The sequence below is a fragment of the Mus caroli genome, unplaced genomic scaffold, assembly GCF_978045245.1.
Source record: "Mus caroli unplaced genomic scaffold, Mus_caroli_1 scaffold_10, whole genome shotgun sequence".
NCBI classification, from domain to species: Eukaryota; Metazoa; Chordata; class Mammalia; order Rodentia; family Muridae; genus Mus; species Mus caroli.
In genome coordinates, this window is record NW_028227265.1 from 43,656,188 (window position 1) to 43,682,067 (window position 25,880).

Sequence of the window (25,880 nt, forward strand, 5' to 3'; positions counted from 1 at the left end):
ATTGAGCTACACTACGTCACTGTATTTTTAAGAGTGAGAAAAGTGTTTCAATGAAGACAGTCTGTAACAAATAGTGCTGGGAGCTCAATATCTAGACAGGCAAATAAAGAGAAAGTCTCTCAATCTCAACCTAAGCATCACACCTTATATCAAATTACCTGAAAGTGGATCATGAATGTAAAACTATGACATTGGAGTGTGGGGGGAGGAAATCTCCAGCAAAGACTGGGCAAAGAGTTATAAAACACAAATAAACATCAAACATAAAATAAAGAACGGCCAAACTGGTTTTCACTGGAATTAAAAACGTTTCCTTTACAAAAGCCTCTATTGGTATTAGGATGAGCAGGGTGATGACTCAGCAGCACAGAATGCTCTTCCAGAAAGTTTGGTTCCCAGAACATACATGGCAGCCCCAACCATCTGTAATTCCAGTGCCATGGAACCCAAAACCTTGTCTGACCTCTACAGGCTCTTGTATGCAGGTGGTGCACAAACACATACATATAAAATGTTTTAAAGATTAGGATACAAGCTGTGGGTATAACTCATGTCAATGTACATGAGGTCCTAGGTTCAATCCCTATTACCTCAGTAAATAAATAAAGAAGGACTGGCATATAGAGTATATATAAAGGATCTCAAGATTTGGGAAAAAAAATCTAACTAAAGCATTGACAAAAATATAGAGAGAAATATTTTTACCAAAAGGGATCTATAGACCACAAATAAACACATAAAAGATGTCAACATTATCAGCCAATAGGAAATCAAAATAAGATCAGAATTAGGCATCATTATGAGCCAGCCAGAGAAGCTAAAATAGAAACTACTGATGATACCAAGACAGAAACAAACTGCATCATTCTTGCTGGTGTAAATGCAAGTTCATATAGGCATTCTAGAAACATTTGGAATTTTCTGAACAAAAACTGTGTAACTATAATATGCATATATTACATATAATGCATATAATAACTAAGCAAATAACGTCCAATACTATGCATTAAGCCCAGAAAAATTTCACTGCAGAAAAAACCTATATGGAACATTGTCTCCTTTTGTGATGCTCGTGTTTTGAGCCTCAGATTTAAGAACCACTATGTAATCCTATATCACAAGTGCTCCACTTAGCTTCTTTTTAACCATCGACAGTAGTTCCTATTAAGTAAGGTCCCTGAACTACATCGAGTTTATTTCTGTACATAGTATAAGGTGAGATTCAGACCTATTGGTTTACATGTGGATATCCATTGATCCCATGACTCCACACTGAAAAGACTGTTTTTAATTGGGTCACTGTACTATCAAAATGAATTGACCCGATATGAATGGATTTATTTCTGGACTGTTAATTCTATTGATCTCAATGTTTGTTTGTATAGACAAATCATACAATCTTAAATTACTGTAGCTTTGTAACTAGTCTTGTTTTCATTGGGGGGAGGGATTTTATCTTTTTTTTTTATGTAGGGTTAAATGCACCCCAAGCTAGCCTTAAATTCACTATGTAGCCATGGTCTTGAACTCTTAGTCCTCCACACAAGTGGACTAGGGATGGGTGGGGACAGGAACAGGAGGGATCAAGTTCAGGGAGGCTAGATAGTGTATACTACAAGAGACTACTGGAATTGGTTATCTCAGGGACAAGCTAGAAACCTAGTGTAATGGAAACTCCCAGGAATCTCTACAGGTACCTCTAGCTAAGACTCCTAGCATTAGGGTATATGGAGCCTGAATAGGAATTTGGACACCAACCCAGCCACAAAACCTTCAAGCTACAATTTGTCCTGCCTGTAAGATGTGCTAGGGTAAAGGTGATGCAGAAATTGTGAAAGTGGCCAACAATGACTGATCTAGCTTGAGACCCATGCCATGAGAGGGTGTTCAACTCTGAAATTGCTAGGACCCAGAGGTCAGATAGCCCAATTGTTATCAAGGAGGCTTTATCCAGCAACTGATGGAATCAGATGCAGAGATTTATAGCCAAACATTAGGCAGAGCTCAAAGAATCCTGTGGGAGAGGGAGAAGAAGGATTGTAGATACCAGAGACATCAAGGACACCACAGGAAAGCCCACAGAATCAACCAACATGGGCTGCTGTGGGCTGAGACTGAACTGACAGCCAAGAAGCCTGCATGAGTCTGACCTAGGCTTTCTGCATATTTATTACAGTTGTGGAGCTTGGTCTTCTTGTGGGATTCCTAACAGTGGGAACAGGGACCTTTGAGACACTTTCCTCCTACTGGGAAGGTGCATCCTCTTTTGCAACTCCATATGCCATGACTGGTTGATCTCCATGGGAGGCCTGGCTTTCCTGAAGAGAACAGCAGGAAGAATAGATGGGGGGGTGGAAGTGGGAAGGAGGAACTGGGAGGACAGGAAGGAGGGGAAACTGCAATCTGGATATAATATCTGAGAGAAGAATAAAATAATAATAATAATTAATAATAATAATAGAATTTTAAAGAAAGAAAGAAAAAATACCAAGCAGTTGTCTTAAACAATGAATGCCATAGGAATAACACGGTCACTAAAGGAATCTTAAACTGCTACATATCTAATATTTTACTGTTTTTTACTTTACTAAAAAACAAGGAGAACACAATATATACAATATAAACCTTAAAAAATAAATATCAATTTTAATTGTTTTACTTTTCATTCATCCTTAATCTCAAACACCAGAACTACTGATGAAGCAAGGTGAGGATTTGGTCGAACATAAGAGTCTTATTTATAAGTTAATGCTTAGAAAACTTTTCCGCAAGGTTAGGCCTTAGGATTCAATGGATACTTTATAAGTAAAACTTGAATCTTCACCAAAATGAAGAAGCTATAGGTTTAAATGCAACCCCAGAGGCAATGTGAAATTAGCTGGATGTGTAACTGGGAGTTGAGAACTGCCGTTGCTATAAATAGATACTGAAGTGCTCTTTGAGCATTTAATACAGGCCTTGGAGAATGATCAGAAGAGAGAAAGAGAAAGAACATAGTCTAGTATCACCCTAGTTGTCTCAGGAGATGCTGAAAGAAGCTCAGGCCTAAAAAAAGCCAAATCAGTGAAAAAGCACAGGGAAATAGCCTGGGCCCAGCCAACAGTTACTTAGGCAACACTTGAAGAGAAGTGGTGAATTTGGAGTGATTAATAGAGCCTTCTGCGGGAGCCCGGAAAGGGTGAAACTGTGCTTAGACTAACTTTAGATAAATGGATGACGAGTACCATTTAAAGAAAACAACAACAATCTGGGCTTTATCTAAAAAATATTAAGTGAGTTTAGCCCATAGAGGAGTTGAATGTCAAGATGTGAACAAAAATAACCTCGGAGCCACAGTCTAGTGGGGTTTATTTTTCACCCGGATGTTCTTAACCTGGAATCTAGTTCTGATTCTATCATTAAGTTAAGAGGGAAAAATCATACACCCCTCCAAGTTTGTTTCCCTCTGTAAAGGAACTGATGCTTCTAGGTGATTTAAATATATATTCTATAGCTCTCAGTACCACAGACTGCAACTGTTAAAGGACTGGGCAAGGGTAGATGTCAAAGAGTAGGACTGTAGTTTCTGAACACCAGAAAGGTGTGTTTTTAGTGGTTCAGGGATAGCAGTCTTCCTGCATACAAAGTACAACTTAGAGGAGTGTTACCCAGTGTGCCAAAAGAAAGGAGAGGCAAAGTTCTAAGGCAACAGTCATAGGCTCCATCCCCAATCCTTCTGCTATAGGCAACTGGAAAGCACAGACATAGAGGGAATGGCAAAGAGTCAAAAAAGTAAGGAAAGTATAAATTCTTACCACACAGATTACAGAAAGAGAGATCCCTGACTCAAGAGAATCGCAGTGACCAGGAATTGACAGCAATGTTTTTTGGGTTTTTTTAGACAAGCCCTCCCACTAGCCTGAACCTGACAAGTCTACCAGGTCTGACGAGCAAGCCCCAAGGATGTACACACCTTTGCCTCCCGGGCGTACCACCATATCCTGCACTTTAACATGAGAGGCAGTTATCAAAACAGGTTCAAATAATTCTAAGGCAAATGAGCAATCTCCCCAAGCCCAGCAATAGATCTCCTTACTGAAGGCTTATCTAGAGAAGCTAAGGATGTGATTTCAATGGGGTTCAGATAAAGGGTTGAATCCTCATGTCCAGCTTAAGTAGCTGTGGTGGTTTGAATAAGAATGGCTCCCATGGGCTTAATGTTTGAATGCTTAGTCAACAAAGAATGATAATGTTTGGGAAAGCTTATGAGTTGTGGCCTTCTTGGAGGATTTATGTCCTTGGGGTTGGCCTTTGAAGTTTCAAAAGCCTAAGCCAGGCCCCTCTCCTCCACCCCACCCTGGTGCCTGAGGATCAGGAATGTAAAGTTCTCAGCTACTGCTCCAGAGCCATGCTTCCCACCAAAATAACGGACTAAAGCTCTGAAACTGTACACAAGTTCCAATTAAATGCTTTCCTTTATGAGAGTTTCCTTGGTCATAGTGTCTTCACAGCAATAGAACAGTGACTAAGACACTAGTATTTTTTTTTACAGTGATATAAAAGAAATAGCAATTCAGTAGAAAACATACTTAAAATGTTTATCTTTTCTCAGGCTAGAAATATGTGGTACAATTAGATTCTTGCGGTACTAAACAGCTCCCAGTCAGCAATGTCATTTTATGAGAATAAACAGCTGATAATCCACAAAGTACTACAATGTAAAACTATGACATTCAGTAGGGTAAGTATATTAAACACATTTTCTCCTTATGGTCTGTTCGATCTACGATAGTTTTATCCAGAAGCATCCAGAAGAAGAACACCTGAATTCAATTCAAAGCAATCTGAAATTATAAGAAAAGCTTGCAGATATAGAAAGGCTGGTAAACTAGGTGGTAGTGAACAGATCTAAGCAGGCTCACATAATCTGGAGGTGTCCTATTACAGAAATCAATGAAGGGTCACAACTTGACTGCTAGCTGGAATTAGCTCTATATTTTACTACATAGGACAGAAGATACTGGTTGCCTGCCACTAACACCATCACTGGTCCACGAACACCATGAGATACAGTTGCCTTACTATTTCAAAACGTATTCTTTCAGCATGAGAGATGATACACCAAACACAGGCATATGTGAATAATAATTCAGAATGACTGTAGAGGTGGAGGGTGTATAAGAAAAAATAAAATTCTCTGGGCAGATTATAAATTGTTATACAACAAACAATAAGGTTAATGTTAATATATATAAAACCTATCATATAACCTCAAATGGCAAACTTCATTACTTATCCAGTTGAATAAAACTGGCCGGCTACAGTTAAGTTTAATTTTTTATGGCAAGGATAGCAGAGAGCATCACATGATAATTTTTTAATACTTAAATTAAAGTCTGGCATCTGAGTTACAGGAAGAGCAGTTGAAGTTTCTATGTGTTCATTAGTGATATCTTAAGATGTCCACTTTTAATAGGGATTTTCACCCGGAGTTCTTTCCAAGTTTAAGATAGTCTTTGTGTATGGAAAAGAGTTTAGTTCTAATATTTCAGGATGAAAATAAACAGAAATCAGACTGGCATATCCTTAAGTGGTTACTAAAAAGCACAGAAGGGACAAATATACTAAAAGGAAAAATGATAACTAACACTACCTAAGCAGATCCATCTTCTCCCATAGGATTCAACTGCTCTCTGGATGGTGGAGACTTAGAGGCTGGCCAAAAGAAAACGTATTACAATGTTTAGTTAGACATCAGATTTGATGTCTAAATGGAGCTTTTTCACAACATTCCTCTACTTTCCCAAGTTCAATGACTGCTATTATTCTGCTGTACATGTAATAATGTTCCATGTGAATAAATATCTATAGAGAATGCTCTGTAATAATACCAGCCTTTGGGGGTCAACCTGACAGTGCTTTTTATTTCGGTCTTTTGTACTGAAATGTTCTTCCATGAGTGACATATCAGGATTCTAGGTCACACTAACGCCAGGCATTCAAGGTATACAGCATACTAGAATTATTGTAGTGACTCTGTAAAGTAACTGCTATCAGCTTTGTTTTAAGATTAACAGAGGCATACAAAGATTACATAACTTATTCAAGTTTACACAGCTAGGATCTGGATGGCATTTTAAAATAAGTATGTTATACTAGCTTAATTTGTTATAGAAGATTAGTCATTGATCAAAACATACAAAGTTGTAGATACTTTGTTTATATTATTATTTTCAATTATGTCTGTGTGCCTAATTGGGTTCATGTGCACATAAGTGTAGGTGCCTTGAGGACATTGGACCCTGGAGCTCGAATTATAAGAGGCTGTGAGCCACCAGACAATGGATGCAGGGAAGGGGCCTCCGGTCCTCTCTGTAAGACCAGTGCATGCTCTTAACTGCTGAGCCATCTCTCCAGCTCCAGAGATGCAGATTTATTTACCAGTATTTTCTAGACTTGGTTTCTATTCTTCATCCTAGTCTCAGCAATTCAAACTGATCTCTAGTGATAACTTTTGCTTAAATTCTTTCAGTGCACCACTCAGAAAAAGAGCAGAGCCCAGGGACTCAGACTGTTTTGTAATCAGTTAAAGGATAGCTTCCAGTGCATTAAGTTAGGATAAATCAAAGGTGTCATCAGTTGTTAAAGCTATTTCTTCAACAACAAATAGAGTGAATGTGTAAATTACCAAACTCAGTCATTAGCTAGCATTGCTGATTCAAACACAGGTTATAGCTCAACATGGTGAAGGCAGTCAGACCAAAGAATGCTAACCTTTACTGATAAGTATGAGAGCCTGTGGTCCAGGTAGAAATGATTTCTGTAACATGGAAAGGAATCTCACAGGCACTGCATACATAGCTGGTTTTTGGACATTTTAGACATACTTGATATTTTAAATAATGCAATTACAGAGGAAAAGATACAAAATGGTTGACCAGAAAGGCCAAGCTATGACTAAAGAGAAAGTTGAACTGTGGGTGAGACGTGGGAGACAGGCCTTGCTCCTTTCAGACATTGGTTTGTATTGTTTTTATTGTAAGTGAATCCTACTTGGACTACAAACAGGAAAATAACCTGTACTAGAATCAACATAGAGACAACAGACCCAGCCCCATGCTTTGGCTTCTTAGTTTCATATTTGAATCTATACCTATAAACAACAATAAGACCATCCTCAAAACTGGGCAAATACCTTGAGTGCAGTTCTGTACTGCCATTGTTATATTTGCTTCCTCTTTCCCAGACACCAAAGTCAGGAACACGGTAAACTCTCTCTACACAAAATACAAGGTTTTGAATAAAAGAAACCTAAAAGAAAAGAAAAGAAAAGAAAAGAAAGAAGATGTAAGAAGACCCGCAACAGTGAGAAGAATAATTACACAACATCTGAAATCACAGTATGAACTTACCTCCCAGAGAATATTGTCTTCCATGCTTTTACTTGAGACATGACCTCGTACTCTAGGCTGACCTCTAACACTATGTAACCAAGGATGACCTTGAACTTCTGGTCTTCCTTCCTAAGTGCTAGGTGTGTGCTACACCTAGTTTGGGGGATGCTGGAGATGTAACACAGGGCTTTGTGCATTCTAAGCACTCTCCCAACTAAGCTATATCCCAGACCCCAAAGTACTTTATTAACATGTTGAATTCTTGTCATTATTACATTACGATGAGTCCTCTGCTATACTTAGTTTTTCAAATACAACTCTTATGTGAGGACCTAATTAGTATTATACAGTAGAGAAATAAAATTTAAATCCTTTCAGTGTTCCAATTATAACTCTTCAATGAGGTAATATTATTGTTTCTGAGGTCTATGTATCATAGGAACTAAGTAAAACATAGAATATATTTTATATTGGGTAATATTGAGAAACTAAAATGACTATATAAAATACACAATGTAACTGTAAAGCTTTAAAGAGTAAAAGAATAACCTTTTAAAAAGTAAAAAGAATCTTTCTTTTCTGAAAAATTCTGATCCCATGTTGATCAACCTGAAGTTTTGAATCCACACTTCTGTCATCTCTGTAACTATAGCTCCTGATTATGAACACTGCCCACAGTTGGAAGCTGTGCCGGACAAGAGAGACTAAAGAGAACTGCACCAAGATGAAGGAAGCCACCTGGGTGTACCCTCTCCACTTCATTCTCACAAACACAGAGACCTGGAACAGTCAATCTGATTTTTGTTCCATTCCTCCTTTCTTCAATCCTTTTCTGACAATAAAGCTAATTTCTTCTGCACAGGTCCTAAGTGGTCCTTTCAACACAGTTGGAGGTGATATTCTCTAATTCCCCAACTGCTAATGACAGCAATCAGATGTTAGCTACATCTGGTATATGTTAACAGTGCTGTGTCTTCTTTCCTTTCTTGTCTTGTTCCACCACTGCAGTCAGTCATTTTTTGCATCATTTAGTCAAAACTGTTTTGTGAATCCTGTTCAGTGTTCTGATTTCATGGTATACATTTAAGCCCTTCTTCATCTACCAATGCTTCCCACAGAGCTCTGGGTATTAAACTAACCTCTGACTGGGCGCCTTGGGTTGCAAGTGGTTCATTCATGTTAGGCTTGTTCATTTACAAATAAAATGCTTTTTTAAAAAAAATGAATTTTCAATCAACCTCAATTCAAAAGGATGCAATAGTTAACAGCTCTCGTTCTTAAAACCACACAGTACATTACCTTTTTGTTTCATATGTCGCCCTCCACTACCTCTAATTAGTATACAGGTCTGTCTTCTCTTGTCTGTAGTTATTAAATACCACCAGTTCTCAAATCCATTTTTCCTTAACTCATTCTTCAGCAAAACCAGAAACTGAGATGAGTTTTCTGCCTATATATTCCATTTATGTGAAGATCCACATTATTAGAAAAATATTACTGTGATTATTATGAAGTTTTATATTAAGCCTTGCTAGAATATTATATATCTGAATAGTATTGCTTTTAAAATTACATTGATTTATTTGTGCATATGTGTGTATGTGTGTATACATGAGGACATATGTCTTATGAATATATGTGCATGTGGATGAGTGTTTGTGTTTGTACGTGTGTGACACAAAGAAGCTAATATTCCTTTCTGCTTTAATCAACTTTTCTGCTAGTCACCTTTTTTTTTTTATAAAGCAGCTTGGGATGACAATACAAATCAAATGCCAACTCTCCTCAGTCATCTTGTTATATGACAAAAGTAAATAATTTTTATATGACTAAAGCATATAAAAAACATGAGTTAACCTAGTAGGTCATGATTAAGCATAATTTATGAGCTAGGTTGAAATGCAAAGTACAGCTTTTAAAAATATGATAAAACTAACATATCCAACAAAAATTACAACAGTAATATTTTAAAGTCTGAACTCAGCTTTTTAAAAAAGAATCAAATATACTGATTTGGATTAATCATAAAGCCATTGCTTGATCATAAAATTAACAAAATGACAGCAATGTCAAGATAAGAGCTTGATTTTAGAAATTCAAGTATCCTACTAAAAACAGGAATAAATATTCATCAGAAGATCATTTATAGCAGCATTAATATGTGTGTGTGTGTGTGTGTGGTCACAGGAAGCTGAAGAGTTATGTAATAGCTCTGGCACATACACAGTCACTGGATTCTTGAGGATTACTATATAGTAGACACTTGTTTGCAGAGTTCTGACAGGTAGTACAGTCTCAGCTAGCCATTAATACATTTAGTGAAAACTAAGTCATGTGCTACCTATGTAAGCTTTCAAATTATTCCCCCCAAAATACAGAAGACTTCTGCAAAGGCACCATCATTTCTATGAGAAGAAACCTGATCCCTGGGATGCTTGAATATATTAGTTAAATATTAGTTAAATTGCCCACTTTCTTTACCTTTGTCTCAATAGTACGAAAATACAATAAAAAAAAAAACAAAAAAAACAAAAAAAAAAAAACCTGAAGCAAGACCAGGCATAAAAAAAAATCATAGATGCCACAAATTATCAGGTTCAAGAATCAAGGAGGGAAAGCCATTGGAGAGCATATGAGTGTGAAATAAGAAGGAATATTATAGAGAAGTTTATGCTATATAGTTAAGGCTTACAAGTGGAAGACTATATGCCTTGTAAATGTTAACGCCTAAATCTCACAAAGAATATGATCAGTACAGTAAACAGGAGTTGAAGAAAGAAAAATGGACCTTTAGTCCCATTTGGAAGTTTGTATTTTGCATATAAACCATAAGATGTGACTTGATACTTGGAACAGGACAGAAAAGAACAGTCACATAGTAGATGAGTTTATATTTTTTAAAGATATCTTTTTGTGTGTTTAAGTGTTTTGCCTGCATATACACCATCACAGGTGTGAAGTACCTGTGAAGGCCAGAAGAAGGTACCTGATCCCCTGCAACTGCCCTTCCAGGCAGTTGTGGGTTGTCATGTGGTGCTGGGAAGAGAACATAACCACTGAGTCACCTCTCTAGCCACAGATTTACAATTATTTATTTTCAGATTTATAAAATTATGCCAGATAGTATCTGTGAAATTGAATAAAACATTTGAAGACCCTAAGATGCCAAGATAACTTAGATGTATTAATTTTCTGAAGAAATGTTAAAAAAATAAACTCTGAAAAACTACATAGTCTCACAGTAAAATGACATCATTTTCATTGCATATTGATGACTAGTGAACTCTGTTATAGTCCTAAATTCCTAGAGTTTCTCATACATCAGGAGTTATCATATCATTTTTCCTTTGGGGTTAGAACAAACAAAATGTGATGACACTGACTCTTGTTAGGGACTCTTCCATTTTCTGATTAGCCTATTTCAAAAGCTCAAAGAATGATACTAAAATATTTAATCATCTATGTACATAAGCTATAAAAACTCTGTAATTAAGATGACTAATACATGATATTCTTTCACAAAGAGGACTAAGGCATAATTTATTAAGCCACATTGGTGTTTAATGTCCCTAAACTGCTTATGCAAACAATACCTTTGCATAAATAGGTGTTAAGATAAACAACTTATTTCCTTCAGGGATGTTGAAATTAGAATGTAACTAAACTGGGGATATATGTATGATCAGCCTCAAATAAAAATTCAGCAATGTGTCTTCAGACAACTTGGTAGGTAAGATCCACACCTGTTCTCAAGCAGATGCTAGAGGAACCAGCATGTTTCCTATGGCCACTTGCATGCTGATTCTGTGGTTCTCACACACACACACACACACACACACACACACACACACACACACACAATACTTGTGTGTTCTTGTTCCATTCCTCTTCCTGGTATCCCTTCACTGTAAATCACAGCCATGACGCCACATGTTGACTCCTCTGAGTTCTCTCACACAAGCACTGAGACTCTTGCACACAGTGCTACTCATCTATGTAATGGTACAAGAAAGTAAATTTCAAATAACTTATGGACCTGACTAAAAGATGTGAAAATTCCTTTTAAGTAAATTTAAGAGTAATATAATAAATGAGTGATTCCTTCTAGATAACAAACCATTCACTTGGGAAAATTAATTTGTGATGTAGTTTGTGGCATAAATTCCAAATTATTAATTAAATCCAAATAATGAATAATAAAGTCACATCATGGAAATTAATTATTTAAAGTGGTACTTAGAATTCTTTCTCAAGATAACCACAAGACTATGTGACTTATCCATCCTTTCTGCAATCTCTTGTGGCCCAGAGGATTTCCTGCCTAACTGACATCTTGGTTCCTATTTAATAAAGAAAATAAGATCAGACAAGGCTCATTCTTTGCTTTCAGAATGTTACAGTTTGAACCATTAGATTTGCAAACTAAAAATGATCCTCCATCTATGCACTTTATTTCATCCTATTCAAGCTAATCAAGACCTTTGTTCATTCAGTTCCAAATGATTAAAGCTTTGCATCTGTACTGAATTTTTCCCATTACGTACTCTCCTGTTTCCTTCATGTGTGTCAGCAAAGTGTGTCTTAGGGTCCCAAGGAAGTGGGACAAGCACTGGCCATCATCGAGCTGCATCCCCAACTCACTACCATCGTGCTGCTATGGTCCTTGTCGAGAATACTTCTCAAAGGGTTCTTCCCGTCCCAAAAGACATTGGTCTCACTGAAATCCCTCCCACCAATCTCAAGGCTGTCTTCAGTGAGACATAATCTTGATTTGTCTGCTATCCTTAAATATTTGAATATAGTGTCCCCCTTTCACTCTTATAAGTATTCTGACATGGAGATGAAGTACATGGTTATCATCAAGACAATGGTGCAAAAACACTGATAAAACTTCAGGCCACACCATTGATCTCTTGCTATGACTGCGGAGGTGACTACTACTCCTTTACAATTACTTCCTTTAGCTTATACTTTGTTCCCCTTCACTAGCTCTTCCTCTTTAACATTCTACTGATATGATGGGGATTCAACTCTTTTCCAGTTATATTCATGCTCCAGGGAACATGTAGTTCCATGATTTAAATGTCCAATAGAATTAACACCAGACTTCTCATCACCAGTCAAGCCATCTCTCCTAAAGTTCCAACACCCACCTGTGTGGCCCCTTGCCTTTAAGGTTTAACAGATACTCTGAGCTTAAAATTTGCAGAGCTGACCTCTTAACTGTTACATGTAACTCTTCTCTTAACATTATTTATATGTTAATTAACAATCCCGGCCATCTATGCCAGATTACAAAGGTGGTATAATTGTGATATCTATCTCTCTTCAACTACTCATCTATTCATAAATTAAATGTACTGATTTTTATCTGTTATTATATCTTAAATAAAATATCCTCTGCTAAAACACAAATCTGAGCTACAGTTTTTCTCCCTTGGTGATTAAAAGAACAGATTTCTCCTATTCCAAATCCAACCTCTTGCAATTGAGTCTTTACACAATGATGAGACCAACTTAAGACATGTTCCTACCTCAAACACCCCTGACAACTCATCACCCTAGAAATAAAATTGCAGATCCTTAGCATGAGAGAGCCTCTGACCTCTCAGAAGTGATGACTGTTCTAATGCCCTCTACTTATTGTAGTTATCTCTTTGATATCTTTCCCCAGTTCTCTGATATCAGTGTATATCATGACAAATTCCCCACAATATTTATTAAATAATTACATATGGCCATTCATATATAAATAAATCTGAACATATTGGGTTTCACTGGCAGAGTTCAGGGCTCAAACAGTACATTCTCATATGACAGATGTATCTCATATCTGTGCAAGTGAAATAAGGATATAACACTAAAAATATAGAGAATAAATCTTTAGCCAAACCGTTCAGTTCCAATGCTAGCATCACTACTGCACGTGCAACCTTGAAGCCACCTAGTAACACTATACATTACTTTCGTCATTTGTAACATAAAAATATCTCCCTGTCTGAGTATTCTAAATATTGAATAAGTTGAGAATATAAAAACCAGCTTGAACAATGACAGCTGCAAGAGGAAAGGACTCAGACATGTGTAAAGATGAGGCCCACCTTCTGATGACAGAAGTTAGATCAGATTAGCTGACCTTGATTATTCTACCAAGCAAAACTGTCCATGATAAAAACAGACCAAAGCAACTCTTAAGTATAAACCAATTCTATAAAGGATATTGGGAATTAAAGAAAAATGCACACACACACACACACACACACACACACACACACACATACACACACACAGACCATGAAGCATCAAGGGAAAAATAAACAATACCAAAGCAACTAATCAAGGCAGTCTAGGGAAACAGTATAAAATGAAGAAAAGAACAAGAACACACACATCTGTTAAAACAACTCTGAATATTAATTGTCTCAAGTCACCAGGAAAAATATACATTCTAAAAGAATGGATTAACAAAGAGGACACATATTTTTGCTGCCTCTCAGAACACTACCTTAAGATCATGTACAGTACCATTTTAGGGTAGAAAGGTATTACAAACAAATGAAAATAGAAAAGACCTGGTTTAGGTTTTCTTTTACTGAAAAATTTTATTTAAAAAACATTCATTTATTTTAAAAAACCTGTTTCTGTAGTTGTGTGCATGTGATATGTGATAGCCAGAGTGTACATGTGGCAGATATAAGGAAGCCTGTGAAAGCACTTATCCCCTTCAACCATGTGATCCTGAGGATCCAACACGGGTCACAGCAGGAAGCGTTTTTACCCAGTGAAGCCTTCACTGACCTCTGACTAGTGACTCTGACATCTGACAGAATGTGTCTGAAACCATGTCATAACTAAGGAAACATTCCATCAAAAGCATATTGCATTTCTAAATACACATTCACCAAGTATAGGTGAACGAAATTTTATAAAGCAAACACTCAAAAATCTAAAGCTACAGATAATCTCTAACACAGTTATGCCAGAAAACGTCAACATCACACACTCACCAAGAGAAAGGTCACCCAGACAAAAAACAAAGAGAAATACTGGAGTTAAACGACACTATAAGTCAGATGGATCTAAGAGACATTTACAGAATGTTCCACTCAATGCTAGAGAGGATACAATTTTAGTTAGCAGGAGCATGGAACTTTCTCCAAAACAGGTCGTATATTAACAATCAAATCAAGCCTCAACAAATATAAGAGAGCTGAATTCCATTCTGTATTTTATCTGAACACAATGAAATAAAGCTGGTAACAAGAAAGACTTCAGACACTATACAGACCCAGGAAGATTACACCATATGCTGCTGACTGTTAAAAATAAAGTCACTAAAAAATTCCAGAGGGAAAGGGAAAACATTGCTACGAATGAAGGAAAATGAAAACACAACATGCAAAGTCTATGGGACAATGAAGGCAGCGGGAGAGGAAGCTAAGCAGTTCTCAACATCAGACCAAAAGTCAGAAAGAAGCAAAGAAAAACCGTGTACGCATCTACTTCCAGGTTTGGGAAAATGAGAACTGAGCCAACACTAAAGCAGTCTACAGGGAGAAAAAATAATGATCAAGATAGAAATTAATGAAATAGAAACAAACAATTATGGATCGAAGTTTTCAACGTAAGACCTGATGACCTAAAGCTACCAGAGGAAGGAACTACAGAAAACATGTCAACATGTGCATGTGGGTGAGGAGTTTTTGGATGGAGTCCTGCACCAAAGGTAAAAAGAATGACAACTGATAGACTGGTTCTCATCAAACTACAGAGCCTTATAGCATGGGAAACCATAAGCAAAGAGGCAGCCTACAAAATAGGAGTGCATGCCTTTAATCCCAGCAGAGTCAGAGCCAGACCCACATGGCAGAACTGACTTCCACAGGCTGTATTTTTGAGTTCGAGAGCAGCCTGGTCTACAGAGTGAGCTTCAGGACAGCCAGGGCTACATAAAGAAGCCATGCCTCAAAAAGCCAAAATAGAAAAAAAGAAAGGAAGAAAGAAAAAAAGAGAAAATAAGAAAGAGAAAGAGAGAAAGAAAGAGAGAAAAATCATTGTCCATTTTATTTCTGACAGGATTAGCATTTTAGAATATATAAGAAACTAAAACTATGAAATATCAAGAAAATAATTCAATTAAAAATTAGACTATGGTTCTTTTTTTACAAGAAAAAATACAAATAGCCAGAAAATACTTCACAAGGTTCTCTCCATACTTAGCTTTCAGGGAAATGCAGATTAAAGCTACCACAGCACTCTAGCTCACCCCAGTCTAAATGGTTATCAGCGAGAATACAACTAAAGAAATACTCATGTAGAAGTGAGGGATGGGTACCCTTTTAGACTATTGTGAGGGTGTAAGCTACATAGTCCACTTTGGGAATAAGATCCAAGGTTTCTTAAATAATAATAAAAAAATCAGATATAAAAACACAATCTGACCCAGCTCTCATTTCAGGCTAAACAAATCCGTATCCTACTTCAACACTTACACATGCACATTCAGTGCTGTCATATTCATAATAGCTAGTATAATAGCCTAGAAACCATCAACTGATTAATGGACATGGAAAATGTGATACACACACACAAAGAAAGCCTTTATGTCTATAAAGAAAACAAAAGTTGATTTTTTTTCTCTCTGGTGACTCTCTAAGGCAGGTTGCACAGGCTGCAGAAGTGGACAGGCTCCTATGGGCCTACATCTGCACCCAGGAGGTGGGGCTGATCCTCAGTCCTGTGTGCACCTTTCCTGTCAGAGGAGAGCTTGCCTTCAGGGGGTGCTCTGAACCTGGGACATAGGTGACATCTCCATTTTCTCTCCAGTGACTCTCTAAGATGGATCCACTCAGGAGCTCACAGGACACAGAAGCTACAGAGCCGCTGGGACAGGGTCCTATGTGCCTACATCTGTACCCAAGAGGTGGGGCTGTTCCACAGCCCTCTGTGCACTGATCTTGCCAGAAGAGAGCTGGTATCCCAGGAGTGCTGACACAGGCTTACAGATGCACAGGAGGGACAAGCTCCAGCCAGAGACAGAACATCTAACACCAGAGATTACCAGTTGGTGAAAGGCTAATACAAGAATCTTACCAACAGAAACCAAGACTACTTAGCATCATAAAAACCTAGTACTCCAACCACAGCAAGTCCTGGATACCCCAACACACCGGAAAAGCAAGATGTAGATTTAAAATCATATCTCATGATGCTGGTAGATAATTTGAAGAAGGACATTAATAACTCTCTCAAAGAAATACAGGAGAACACAGGTATAAGCCTTTAAAGAGGAAACACAAAAATCAACCAATAGCTTCCTCGCATGTGAGCCTGTGTGCTTCCTCACATATGTGCTTGTGTGCTTTCTCATGCATGCCTGTGTACTTCCTCACATGTGAACCTGTGTGCTTCCTCACATGTGTGCTTGTGTGCTTCCAAACATGTGAACCTGTGTGCTTCCAAACATGTGAACCTGTGTGCTTCCAAACATGTGAGCCTGTGTGCTTCCTCACATGTGTGCCTGTGTGCTTCCTCACATGTGTGCCTGTGTGCTTCCTCACATGTGTGCCTGTGTGCTTCCTCACATGTGTGCCTGTGTGCTTCCTCACATGAGTGCCTGTGTGCTTCCTCACATGTGTGCCTGTGTGCTTCCTCACATGTGAGCCTGTGGGCTCCCAAACATGTGAGCCTGTGTGCTTCCAAACATGTGAGCCTGTGTGCTTCCTCACATGTGTGCCTGTGTGCTTCCTCACATGTGTGCCTGTGTGCTTCCTCACATGTGTGCCTGTGTGCTTCCTCACATGTGAGCCTGTGGGCTCCCAAACATGTGAGCCTGTGTGCTTCCAAACATGTGAGCCTGTGTGCTTCCTCACATGTGTGCCTGTGTGCTTCCTCACATGTGTGCCTGTGTGCTTCCAAACATGTGAGCCTGTGTGCTTCCTCACATGTGAGCCTGTGGGCTTCCTCACATGTGAGCCTGTGGGCTTCCTCACATGTGTGCCTGTGTGCTTCCTCACATGTGAGCCTGTGGACTCCCAAACATGTGAGCCTGTGTGCTTCCTCACATGTGAGCCTGTGTGCTTCCTCACATGTGTGCCTGTGTGCTTCCTCACATGTGAGCCTGTGGGCTTCCTCACATGTGAGCCTGTGTGCTTCCTCACATGTGTGCCTGTGTGCTTCCTCACATGTGTGCCTGTGGGCTTCCTCACATGTGTGCCTGTGTGCTTCCTCACATGTGAGCCTGTGGGCTCCCAAACATGTGTGCCTGTGTGCTTCCTCACATGTGTGCCTGTGTGCTTCCTCACATGTGTGCCTGTGTGCTTCCTCACATGTGTGCCTGTGTGCTTCCTCACATGTGTGCCTGTGGGCTTCCTCACATGTGTGCCTGTGGGCTTCCTCACATGTGATCCTGTGTGGTTCCTCACATGTGATCCTGTGTGCTTCCTCACATGTGTGCCTGTGTGCTTCCTCACATGTGTGCCTGTGTGCTTCCTCACATGTGTGCCTGTGTGCTTCCTCACATGTGTGCCTGTGGGCTCCCAAACATGTGAGCCTGTGTGCTTCCTCACATGTGTGCCTGTGTGCTTCCTCACATGTGTGCCTGTGTGCTTCCTCACATGTGTGCCTGTGGGCTTCCTCACATGTGATCCTGTGTGCTTCCTCACATGTGATCCTGTGTGCTTCCTCACATGTGTGCCTGTGTGCTTCCTCACATGTGTGCCTGTGTGCTTCCTCACATGTGTGCCTGTGTGCTTCCTCACATGTGAGCCTGTGGGCTCCCAAACATGTGAGCCTGTGTGCTTCCAAACATGTGAGCCTGTGTGCTTCCTCACATGTGTGCCTGTGTGCTTCCTCACATGTGTGCCTGTGTGCTTCCTCACATGTGTGCCTGTGTGCTTCCTCACATGTGTGCCTGTGTGCTTCCTCACATGTGAGCCTGTGGGCTCCCAAACATGTGAGCCTGTGTGCTTCCAAATATGTGAGCCTGTGTGCTTCCTCACATGTGTGCCTGTGTGCTTCCTCACATGTGTGCCTGTGTGCTTCCAAACATGTGAGCCTGTGTGCTTCCTCACATGTGAGCCTGTGGGCTTCCTCACATGTGAGCCTGTGGGCTTCCTCACATATGTGCCTGTGTGCTTCCTCACATGTGAGCCTGTGGGCTCCCAAACATGTGAGCCTGTGTGCTTCCTCACATGTGAGCCTGTGGGCTTCCTCACATGTGTGCCTGTGTGCTTCCTCACATGTGAGCCTGTGGGCTTCCTCACATGTGAGCCTGTGTGCTTCCTCACATGTGTGCCTGTGTGCTTCCTCACATGTGTGCCTGTGGGCTTCCTCACATGTGTGCCTGTGTGCTTCCTCACATGTGAGCCTGTGGGCTCCCAAACATGTGTGCCTGTGTGCTTCCTCACATGTGTGCCTGTGTGCTTCCTCACATGTGTGCCTGTGTGCTTCCTCACATGTGTGCCTGTGGGCTCCCAAACATGTGAGCCTGTGTGCTTCCTCACATGTGTGCCTGTGTGCTTCCTCACATGTGTGCCTGTGTGCTTCCTCACATGTGTGCCTGTGGGCTTCCTCACATGTGATCCTGTGTGGTTCCTCACATGTGATCCTGTGTGCTTCCTCACATGTGTGCCTGTGTGCTTCCTCACATGTGTGCCTGTGTGCTTCCTCACATGTGTGCCTGTGTGCTTCCTCACATGTGTGCCTGTGGGCTCCCAAACATGTGAGCCTGTGTGCTTCCTCACATGTGAGCCTGTGGGCTCCCAAACATGTGAGCCTGTGTGCTTCCAAACATGTGAGCCTGTGTGCTTCCTCACATGTGTGCCTGTGTGCTTCCTCACATGTGTGCCTGTGTGCTTCCTCACATGTGTGCCTGTGTGCTTCCTCACATGTGTGCCTGTGTGCTTCCTCACATGTGAGCCTGTGGGCTCCCAAACATGTGAGCCTGTGTGCTTCCAAATATGTGAGCCTGTGTGCTTCCTCACATGTGTGCCTGTGTGCTTCCTCACATGTGTGCCTGTGTGCTTCCAAACATGTGAGCCTGTGTGCTTCCTCACATGTGAGCCTGTGGGCTTCCTCACATGTGAGCCTGTGGGCTTCCTCACATATGTGCCTGTGTGCTTCCTCACATGTGAGCCTGTGGGCTCCCAAACATGTGAGCCTGTGTGCTTCCTCACATGTGAGCCTGTGGGCTTCCTCACATGTGTGCCTGTGTGCTTCCTCACATGTGAGCCTGTGGGCTTCCTCACATGTGAGCCTGTGTGCTTCCTCACATGTGTGCCTGTGTGCTTCCTCACATGTGTGCCTGTGGGCTTCCTCACATGTGTGCCTGTGTGCTTCCTCACATGTGAGCCTGTGGGCTCCCAAACATGTGTGCCTGTGTGCTTCCTCACATGTGTGCCTGTGTGCTTCCTCACATGTGTGCCTGTGTGCTTCCTCACATGTGTGCCTGTGGGCTCCCAAACATGTGAGCCTGTGTGCTTCCTCACATGTGTGCCTGTGTGCTTCCTCACATGTGTGCCTGTGTGCTTCCTCACATGTGTGCCTGTGGGCTTCCTCACATGTGATCCTGTGTGGTTCCTCACATGTGATCCTGTGTGCTTCCTCACATGTGTGCCTGTGTGCTTCCTCACATGTGTGCCTGTGTGCTTCCTCACATGTGTGCCTGTGTGCTTCCTCACATGTGTGCCTGTGGGCTCCCAAACATGTGAGCCTGTGTGCTTCCTCACATGTGTGCCTGTGTGCTTCCTCACATGTGTGCCTGTGTGCTTCCTCACATGTGTGCCTGTGGGCTCCCAAACATGTGAGCCTGTGTGCTTCCTCACATGTGTACCTGTGTGCTTCCTCACATGTGTGCCTGTGTGCTTCCTCACATGTGTGCCTGTGGGCTTCCTCACATGTGATCCTGTGTGCTTCCTCACATGTGATCCTGTGTGCTTCCTCACATGTGTGCCTGTGTGCTTCCTCACATGTGTGCCTGTGTGCTTCCTCACATGTGTGCCTGTGTGCTTCCTCACATGTGAGCCTGTGGGCTCCCAAACATGTGAGCCTGTGTGCTTCCAAACATGTGAGCCTGTGTGCTTCCTCACATGTGTGCCTGTGTGCTTCCTCACATGTGTGCCTGTGTGCTTCCAAACATGTGAGCCTGTGTGCTTCCTCACATGTGAACCTGTGTGTTTCCTCACATGTGTGCCTGTGTGCTTCCTCACATGTGTGCCTGTGTGCTTCCTCACATGTGTGCCTGTGTGCTTCCTCACATGTGTGCCTGTGTGCTTCCTCACATATTGATGCCTGTCAAAAGAAAGCTTCATAACCCTGAAATGTAAGTCCCTTACAGTTAGTCCCTTACAGCTTTCCCAATGAGACTAAGAACACTTTGTAAGGTCCTACAAATAAAAGTAGTAAGATATGATGAAAGGCCATTTGTTTGTTTGACATTTTAAGAGATGAATTATAAAAAGCAATGATGTGAAAAAATGCTGAGAAAAATCTGTGAAAGCTCTTTCATTTTCACTGTTACTAAAACTTGCTGAAAGTTGCATTCTCTATTCAGATGATCTGAGGCAGAGCATTCACTCAGGGTCTCTCACCTGCTTCTTACTCTGCTTGCCTTTCAATTGTGTGCGTCTTTTGTAGAAAACAGATGGAATTGAAGATCATCATATTAAACCAAATACATTAAACTGATAAAGGCAAATATCACATGATTCCATGTTATGCTGGCTAGTCATATGTCACCTTGACACACAGACTAGAGTTATATGGAAAGAGGATTCTTAATTAAGATAATGACTCCATAAGATCTAGTTGTAAAGCATTTTCTTACTTATTCATGGAGGTCTCAGCCCATTGCAGGTAGAGTCAACCCTGGGCTGTGGGCCTGGGTTCTAAAAGAAAGCAGGTTGAGAAGCCATGATGAGCAAGCCAGTAAGCAGCACCGTCCATGGCCTCTGCACGAGCTCCTGCCTCCTGGATCCTGCCTTGTTTGAGATCCTGTCCTGACTTCCTTCAATGATGAACAGTCTGGTGGGAGAGCAAGTGGAATAAACCCTTTCCTCCCAACTTTCTTGTTGGTCATAGTGTTTTGTCAAGCAATAGCAATCATAACTAAGATACATGTGGAAACTGTGTGTGTGTGTGTGTGTGTGTGTGTGTGTGTGTGTGTGTACACATTCCTGCAAATGCAGGGCTGGAGAGAGGGCTCAGCGGGTAAGAGCACAGACTGTTCTTCCAGAGGTCCTGAGTTCAATTCCCAGCAACCACATGGTGGCTCACAACCATCTGAAATTGGGTCTGGTGCATTCTTCTAGTGTGTGTCTGAAGATAGTTACAATGTACTCATATAAATAAAAATAAATATGCATTTAATATGCATACATGACACATAGAAGTAACATGTATATGCATATATGACACATAGAAGTAACAAAGGGACTATGAAGGAAGGAAGTCAAAGAAAGAAAGGGGAGTAAGAGTTTAATATATAGAAAGAGGAGGGGGGATAAGAATTGAAGCAATATGAGGGAAGTAAAATAGTATCTATCTGTATATATGTATACATATATATGTGTATATAATAAAACCATTCATTTCATACACCAAAAAATTAACACAAAAATATTTTAATAAAGATAATTCCATAATTAATCCAAAATCTAATATCTAATTATATGAATTTAAAACATTCATCTTTTATCAAACTAAAATTACATTTTTAAGAAAGGAAAAATCAGATATCCTCTACATGAAGTTTAGTAACAGAAAATTTAGGAAAAATCATACCTCATCCGTGTTATAGATTATCTGGAGACCTGAGGAAATCATTTCTACCAGGTAAAGGAGAAAGAGTGAGACTGCATTTATCTGAAAACAAAGAGCAACATTGAGAGGTTAAAGGAAAAAATGAAAATTTTATGCTATGAAATTGAATATACATGCTATCATTTTCTCCAATAGTGTCCGATAAAAATACTTTCTTCCCTATCACTAAATTAAAAAGAAATGAACCTAATGGAAGCCAGCATTTTATATGAAATGCTAGAATTCCAAATTCACTGCGCTGGTTTACACATGACTGGGTCTAAGAAGGCTCTAAGGAGAATTCTTAGCATGGTTTCTGTAACATTTCTTTCCTTCAATTTTCAAATTAGGAGTCTAAAGTACTTCTTTTTGGAATACTTTCGCCCCTGAGGAAGTAATATAATGACATCCATTTGAAATATATGTAAATGAAAAAGCTATTTAAGAAGCAAGACATCACACCTCCACACACACAGTGTAGACAGGAAGGAGCGCATCTCACAAACAGTCTCACCGGACAAAAAAGCATTTATGCAGACAAAGAAACAAGCTGCCTACAGTCGTTGATATGCTGTGTAATTTAAAAGTAATTATAAGGAAGTGTTATAAACATATGAAACATTAATCTATTAAATATATGTTTATGTGATCTAAACAAAAAAACAATACTTCCTAATATAACCACAAAAGATTATGATAGAATATATAAGTATCTCACATAAAGAGCTGGGAAAGTACAGTCTCCAATATGGACTCCTTTTGAGTGGTGATTAATTTTCAGTGTCAGCTTGACTACACACAAGGGTGCCTGGATAGCTAGTAAAACACTGTCTCTAGACGTGGAACAAAAAGGCAGAGGAAGTACAAATCCTTGCTTTCTCTGCCAGAGCCAGGACACTCATCTTCTGCTTCTCAATTTGGGAGTTCCAGGGCTCACACATCACGCACCCTCTCCCAGCTTTGGTCCTTTAGCCTCTAACTGAGAACCATACTGTCAGACATAGAATGGACTTCGCTACTGGAATCCTTGCAATCCTTGCAGATAGTCTGTTGTGGGTCTTAGCATCAATAATCATGTGACCAGCCAAGTGGAATGGTGCCTGTCTGTAATTCCACCACTCGGAAGGCTAAGTTCAGTTATCCAGTGAGCTGTACCTACTGAGACCTTATTTCTCAAAAGAAATTTTAAAAGTTAAATGTGCCATTACCCCAAATAATACCAACAAACACTCAACTTGAGCATGCCTGGTCTCAAACATGTCTATCCTTCTTGCCCTTCCTCCTCATGATGCCTTAGCTCTGAAACCATTTGATAATCAAAGAAGCCAGTAACAAAAGATTGTCAAACACCCTCTTTATATGACTGCATTTAAAGTTGGAATGTGAAGAATAGGCTGTCCATAGAGGTATAAAATGAAATATAGGTTGCTTAGGAAACTTCAAGAAAAATGCAGAGGGGCTAATTTTGCTTTGAGTTTGAGAGTGAAAAATAATTCTAAAGTTGAATATGGTAATGTTGTCCAACTCAGAATACACTAAAAACACATAATGGTCATCTCAAAGAAATAAACTACATGGTATTTTAATTTTATCTCAATAAAACTGCTATTCAATAAATAAAATTTAAGAAAAATTATGTCAGGATACTGCAAACCAGAGTTAAAAATTAAAAGTAAGCAAGGTATACTTTGCGTTTACATGTGAAAGTTACTACTCCCTAAGGCATTGGTGCTTTGTGTTCCCCTAACTTACCTCTAGTTTTCATTGGATAACAAGAAGAAGTTGGGGCAGGAAATTACTAGTGCCTTTCAAATCCTTGGAAAAAAGAAGTGTTGCGCTAGTAGGACTCTTGCTGTGAAAATGGGGATAAAGAGGATGGCTAGCTGGCTCAGGGTGTAACGGAACAGGAGGAATAACTTTATATGTTCTTAACATACCAGGTTAGCTATTGTTGACAAAAAGGAAGGGACCTTAGATGAAATAAATGCCAGACGGTAGGAAGAGGGAACTTATAGAGCCCACCTCCAGCAGGAAGACAGGACATCAAGTGAGGGATGGGGTTGCCATACCACAGTCAAAAACTCTGACCCAGAATTGTTTCTGTCTGAAAGAACTACAGGGACAAAAGTGGAGAAGAGCCTGAGGAAAAGAAGGTCCAGCAACAGGCCCAAAGTGAGATCCAGCTCAAGGGGCGGTCCCAAAGCCTGACATGATTACTGAGGCTATGGAGCACTCAAAAGGGACCTAGCATGATTGCCTTCCAAAAGACCCAACAAACAACTCAAAGAGTCAGATACACATATGTAAATGCAACCAATGGACAGAAGCAGCAGACCCCTGTTGTTGAATTAGGGAAGGCTGAAAGAAGCGGAGAAGGGCAATCCTGTAGGAGGGCCAGCATTCTCAATTAATCTTGACCCCTGAGATCTCTCAAACATTGAACAATCAAACAGGCAGCATACACCATCTGATATGATGCTCCCAACACACATACAGTAGAGGTCTTCCGGGTCTGTGTTCATTCAGAGATGATGCGCCTAACCCTCAAGAGACTGGAGTCCCCAAGGAATTTAGAGGTCAGGTGGGGTAGGGGGGTAGGGACATCATGTGGAGACAGGGGATGGAGAGGAGGTATGGGGTGTATAACAGTGGGAGGTTGATTGGGGGGTTTGGACTAAAATATGGAGTGTAAAAAATAAAAATAAAAAATAAATGCCCTTAAAAAATAATTATTAAGAAAGACTTTGACCCTCTTCCGGTCAGAAAAGCACCTGAGCAGCTGGGGCGCAGGGTCTGCTGACACTCGCCAACTGCCCACAACACCCGCCACAGGATCTTAAGACTTCTGGTGAGTGGAGCACAGCTTCTGCTCCAATCCAATTGCGCGGGACCTGAGACTGCATTAGTTAGGGAAGCAGAAACTGGCCTGAGTAGGGCCACAGGCCTCACCTGGCCGGATCAGCGCCAGGGTAGCAGGAGCGCAGGGTTGCCTGACACCCGCCAGCTACCCACGACCCCCGCTGCAGGATTTTGGGACTGCTGGTGAGTGGAACACAGCTTCTGCTCCAGTCCAATCACGCGGGACCTGAGACTGCTCGGGTTGGGGAGAGAGAAATCCGGCCTACATAGGGCCACAACCCTCTTCCGGTCAGAAAAGCACCTGAGCAGCTGGGACACAGGGTCTGCTGACACTCGCCAACCGCCCACAACACCCGCCACAGGATCTTAAGACTTCTGGTGAGTGGAGCACAGCTTCTGCTCCAATCCAATTGCGCGGGACCTGAGACTGCATTAGTTAGGGAAGCAGAAACCAGCCTGAGTAGGACCACAGGCCTCATCCGGCTGGATCAGCGCCGGGGTAGCGGGAGCGCAGGGTTGCCTGACACCCGCCAGCTACCCACGACCCCCGCCGCAGGATTTTGGGACTGCTGGTGAGTGGAACACAGCTTCTGCTCCAATCCAATTGCGCGGGACCTGAGACTGCATTAGTTAGGGAAGCAGAAACTGGCCTGAGTAGGGCCACAGGCCTCACCCAGCCGGATCAGCACCAGGGTAGCGGGAGCGCAGGGTTGCCTGACACCCGCCAGTTACCCACGACCACCGCCGCAGGATTTTGGGACTGCTGGTGAGTGGAACACAGCTTCTGCTCCAGTCCAATCACGCGGGACCTGAGACTGCTCTGGTTGGGGAGAGAGAAATCCGGCCTAC

At 40.9% G+C, this 25,880-nt stretch overlaps 1 protein-coding gene across 6 annotated transcripts in view; it reads right to left on the minus strand.

Annotated features, from left to right (window-relative positions):
- Phkb (phosphorylase kinase regulatory subunit beta) overlaps nucleotides 1-25,880 on the minus strand; it is a 204,791-nt gene that overhangs the window by 124,433 nt on the left and 54,478 nt on the right. For all 6 annotated transcript variants that reach the window (XM_021169806.3, XM_021169805.3, XM_029480583.2 and 3 more), the window contains 2 exons: nucleotides 22,155-22,235; nucleotides 7,175-7,290 (listed from right to left, as the gene is read on the minus strand). In XM_021169806.3, coding sequence (XP_021025465.1) covers nucleotides 7,175-7,290; nucleotides 22,155-22,235 — 197 coding nt within the window. The remainder of the gene's footprint in view (nucleotides 1-7,174; nucleotides 7,291-22,154; nucleotides 22,236-25,880) is intronic.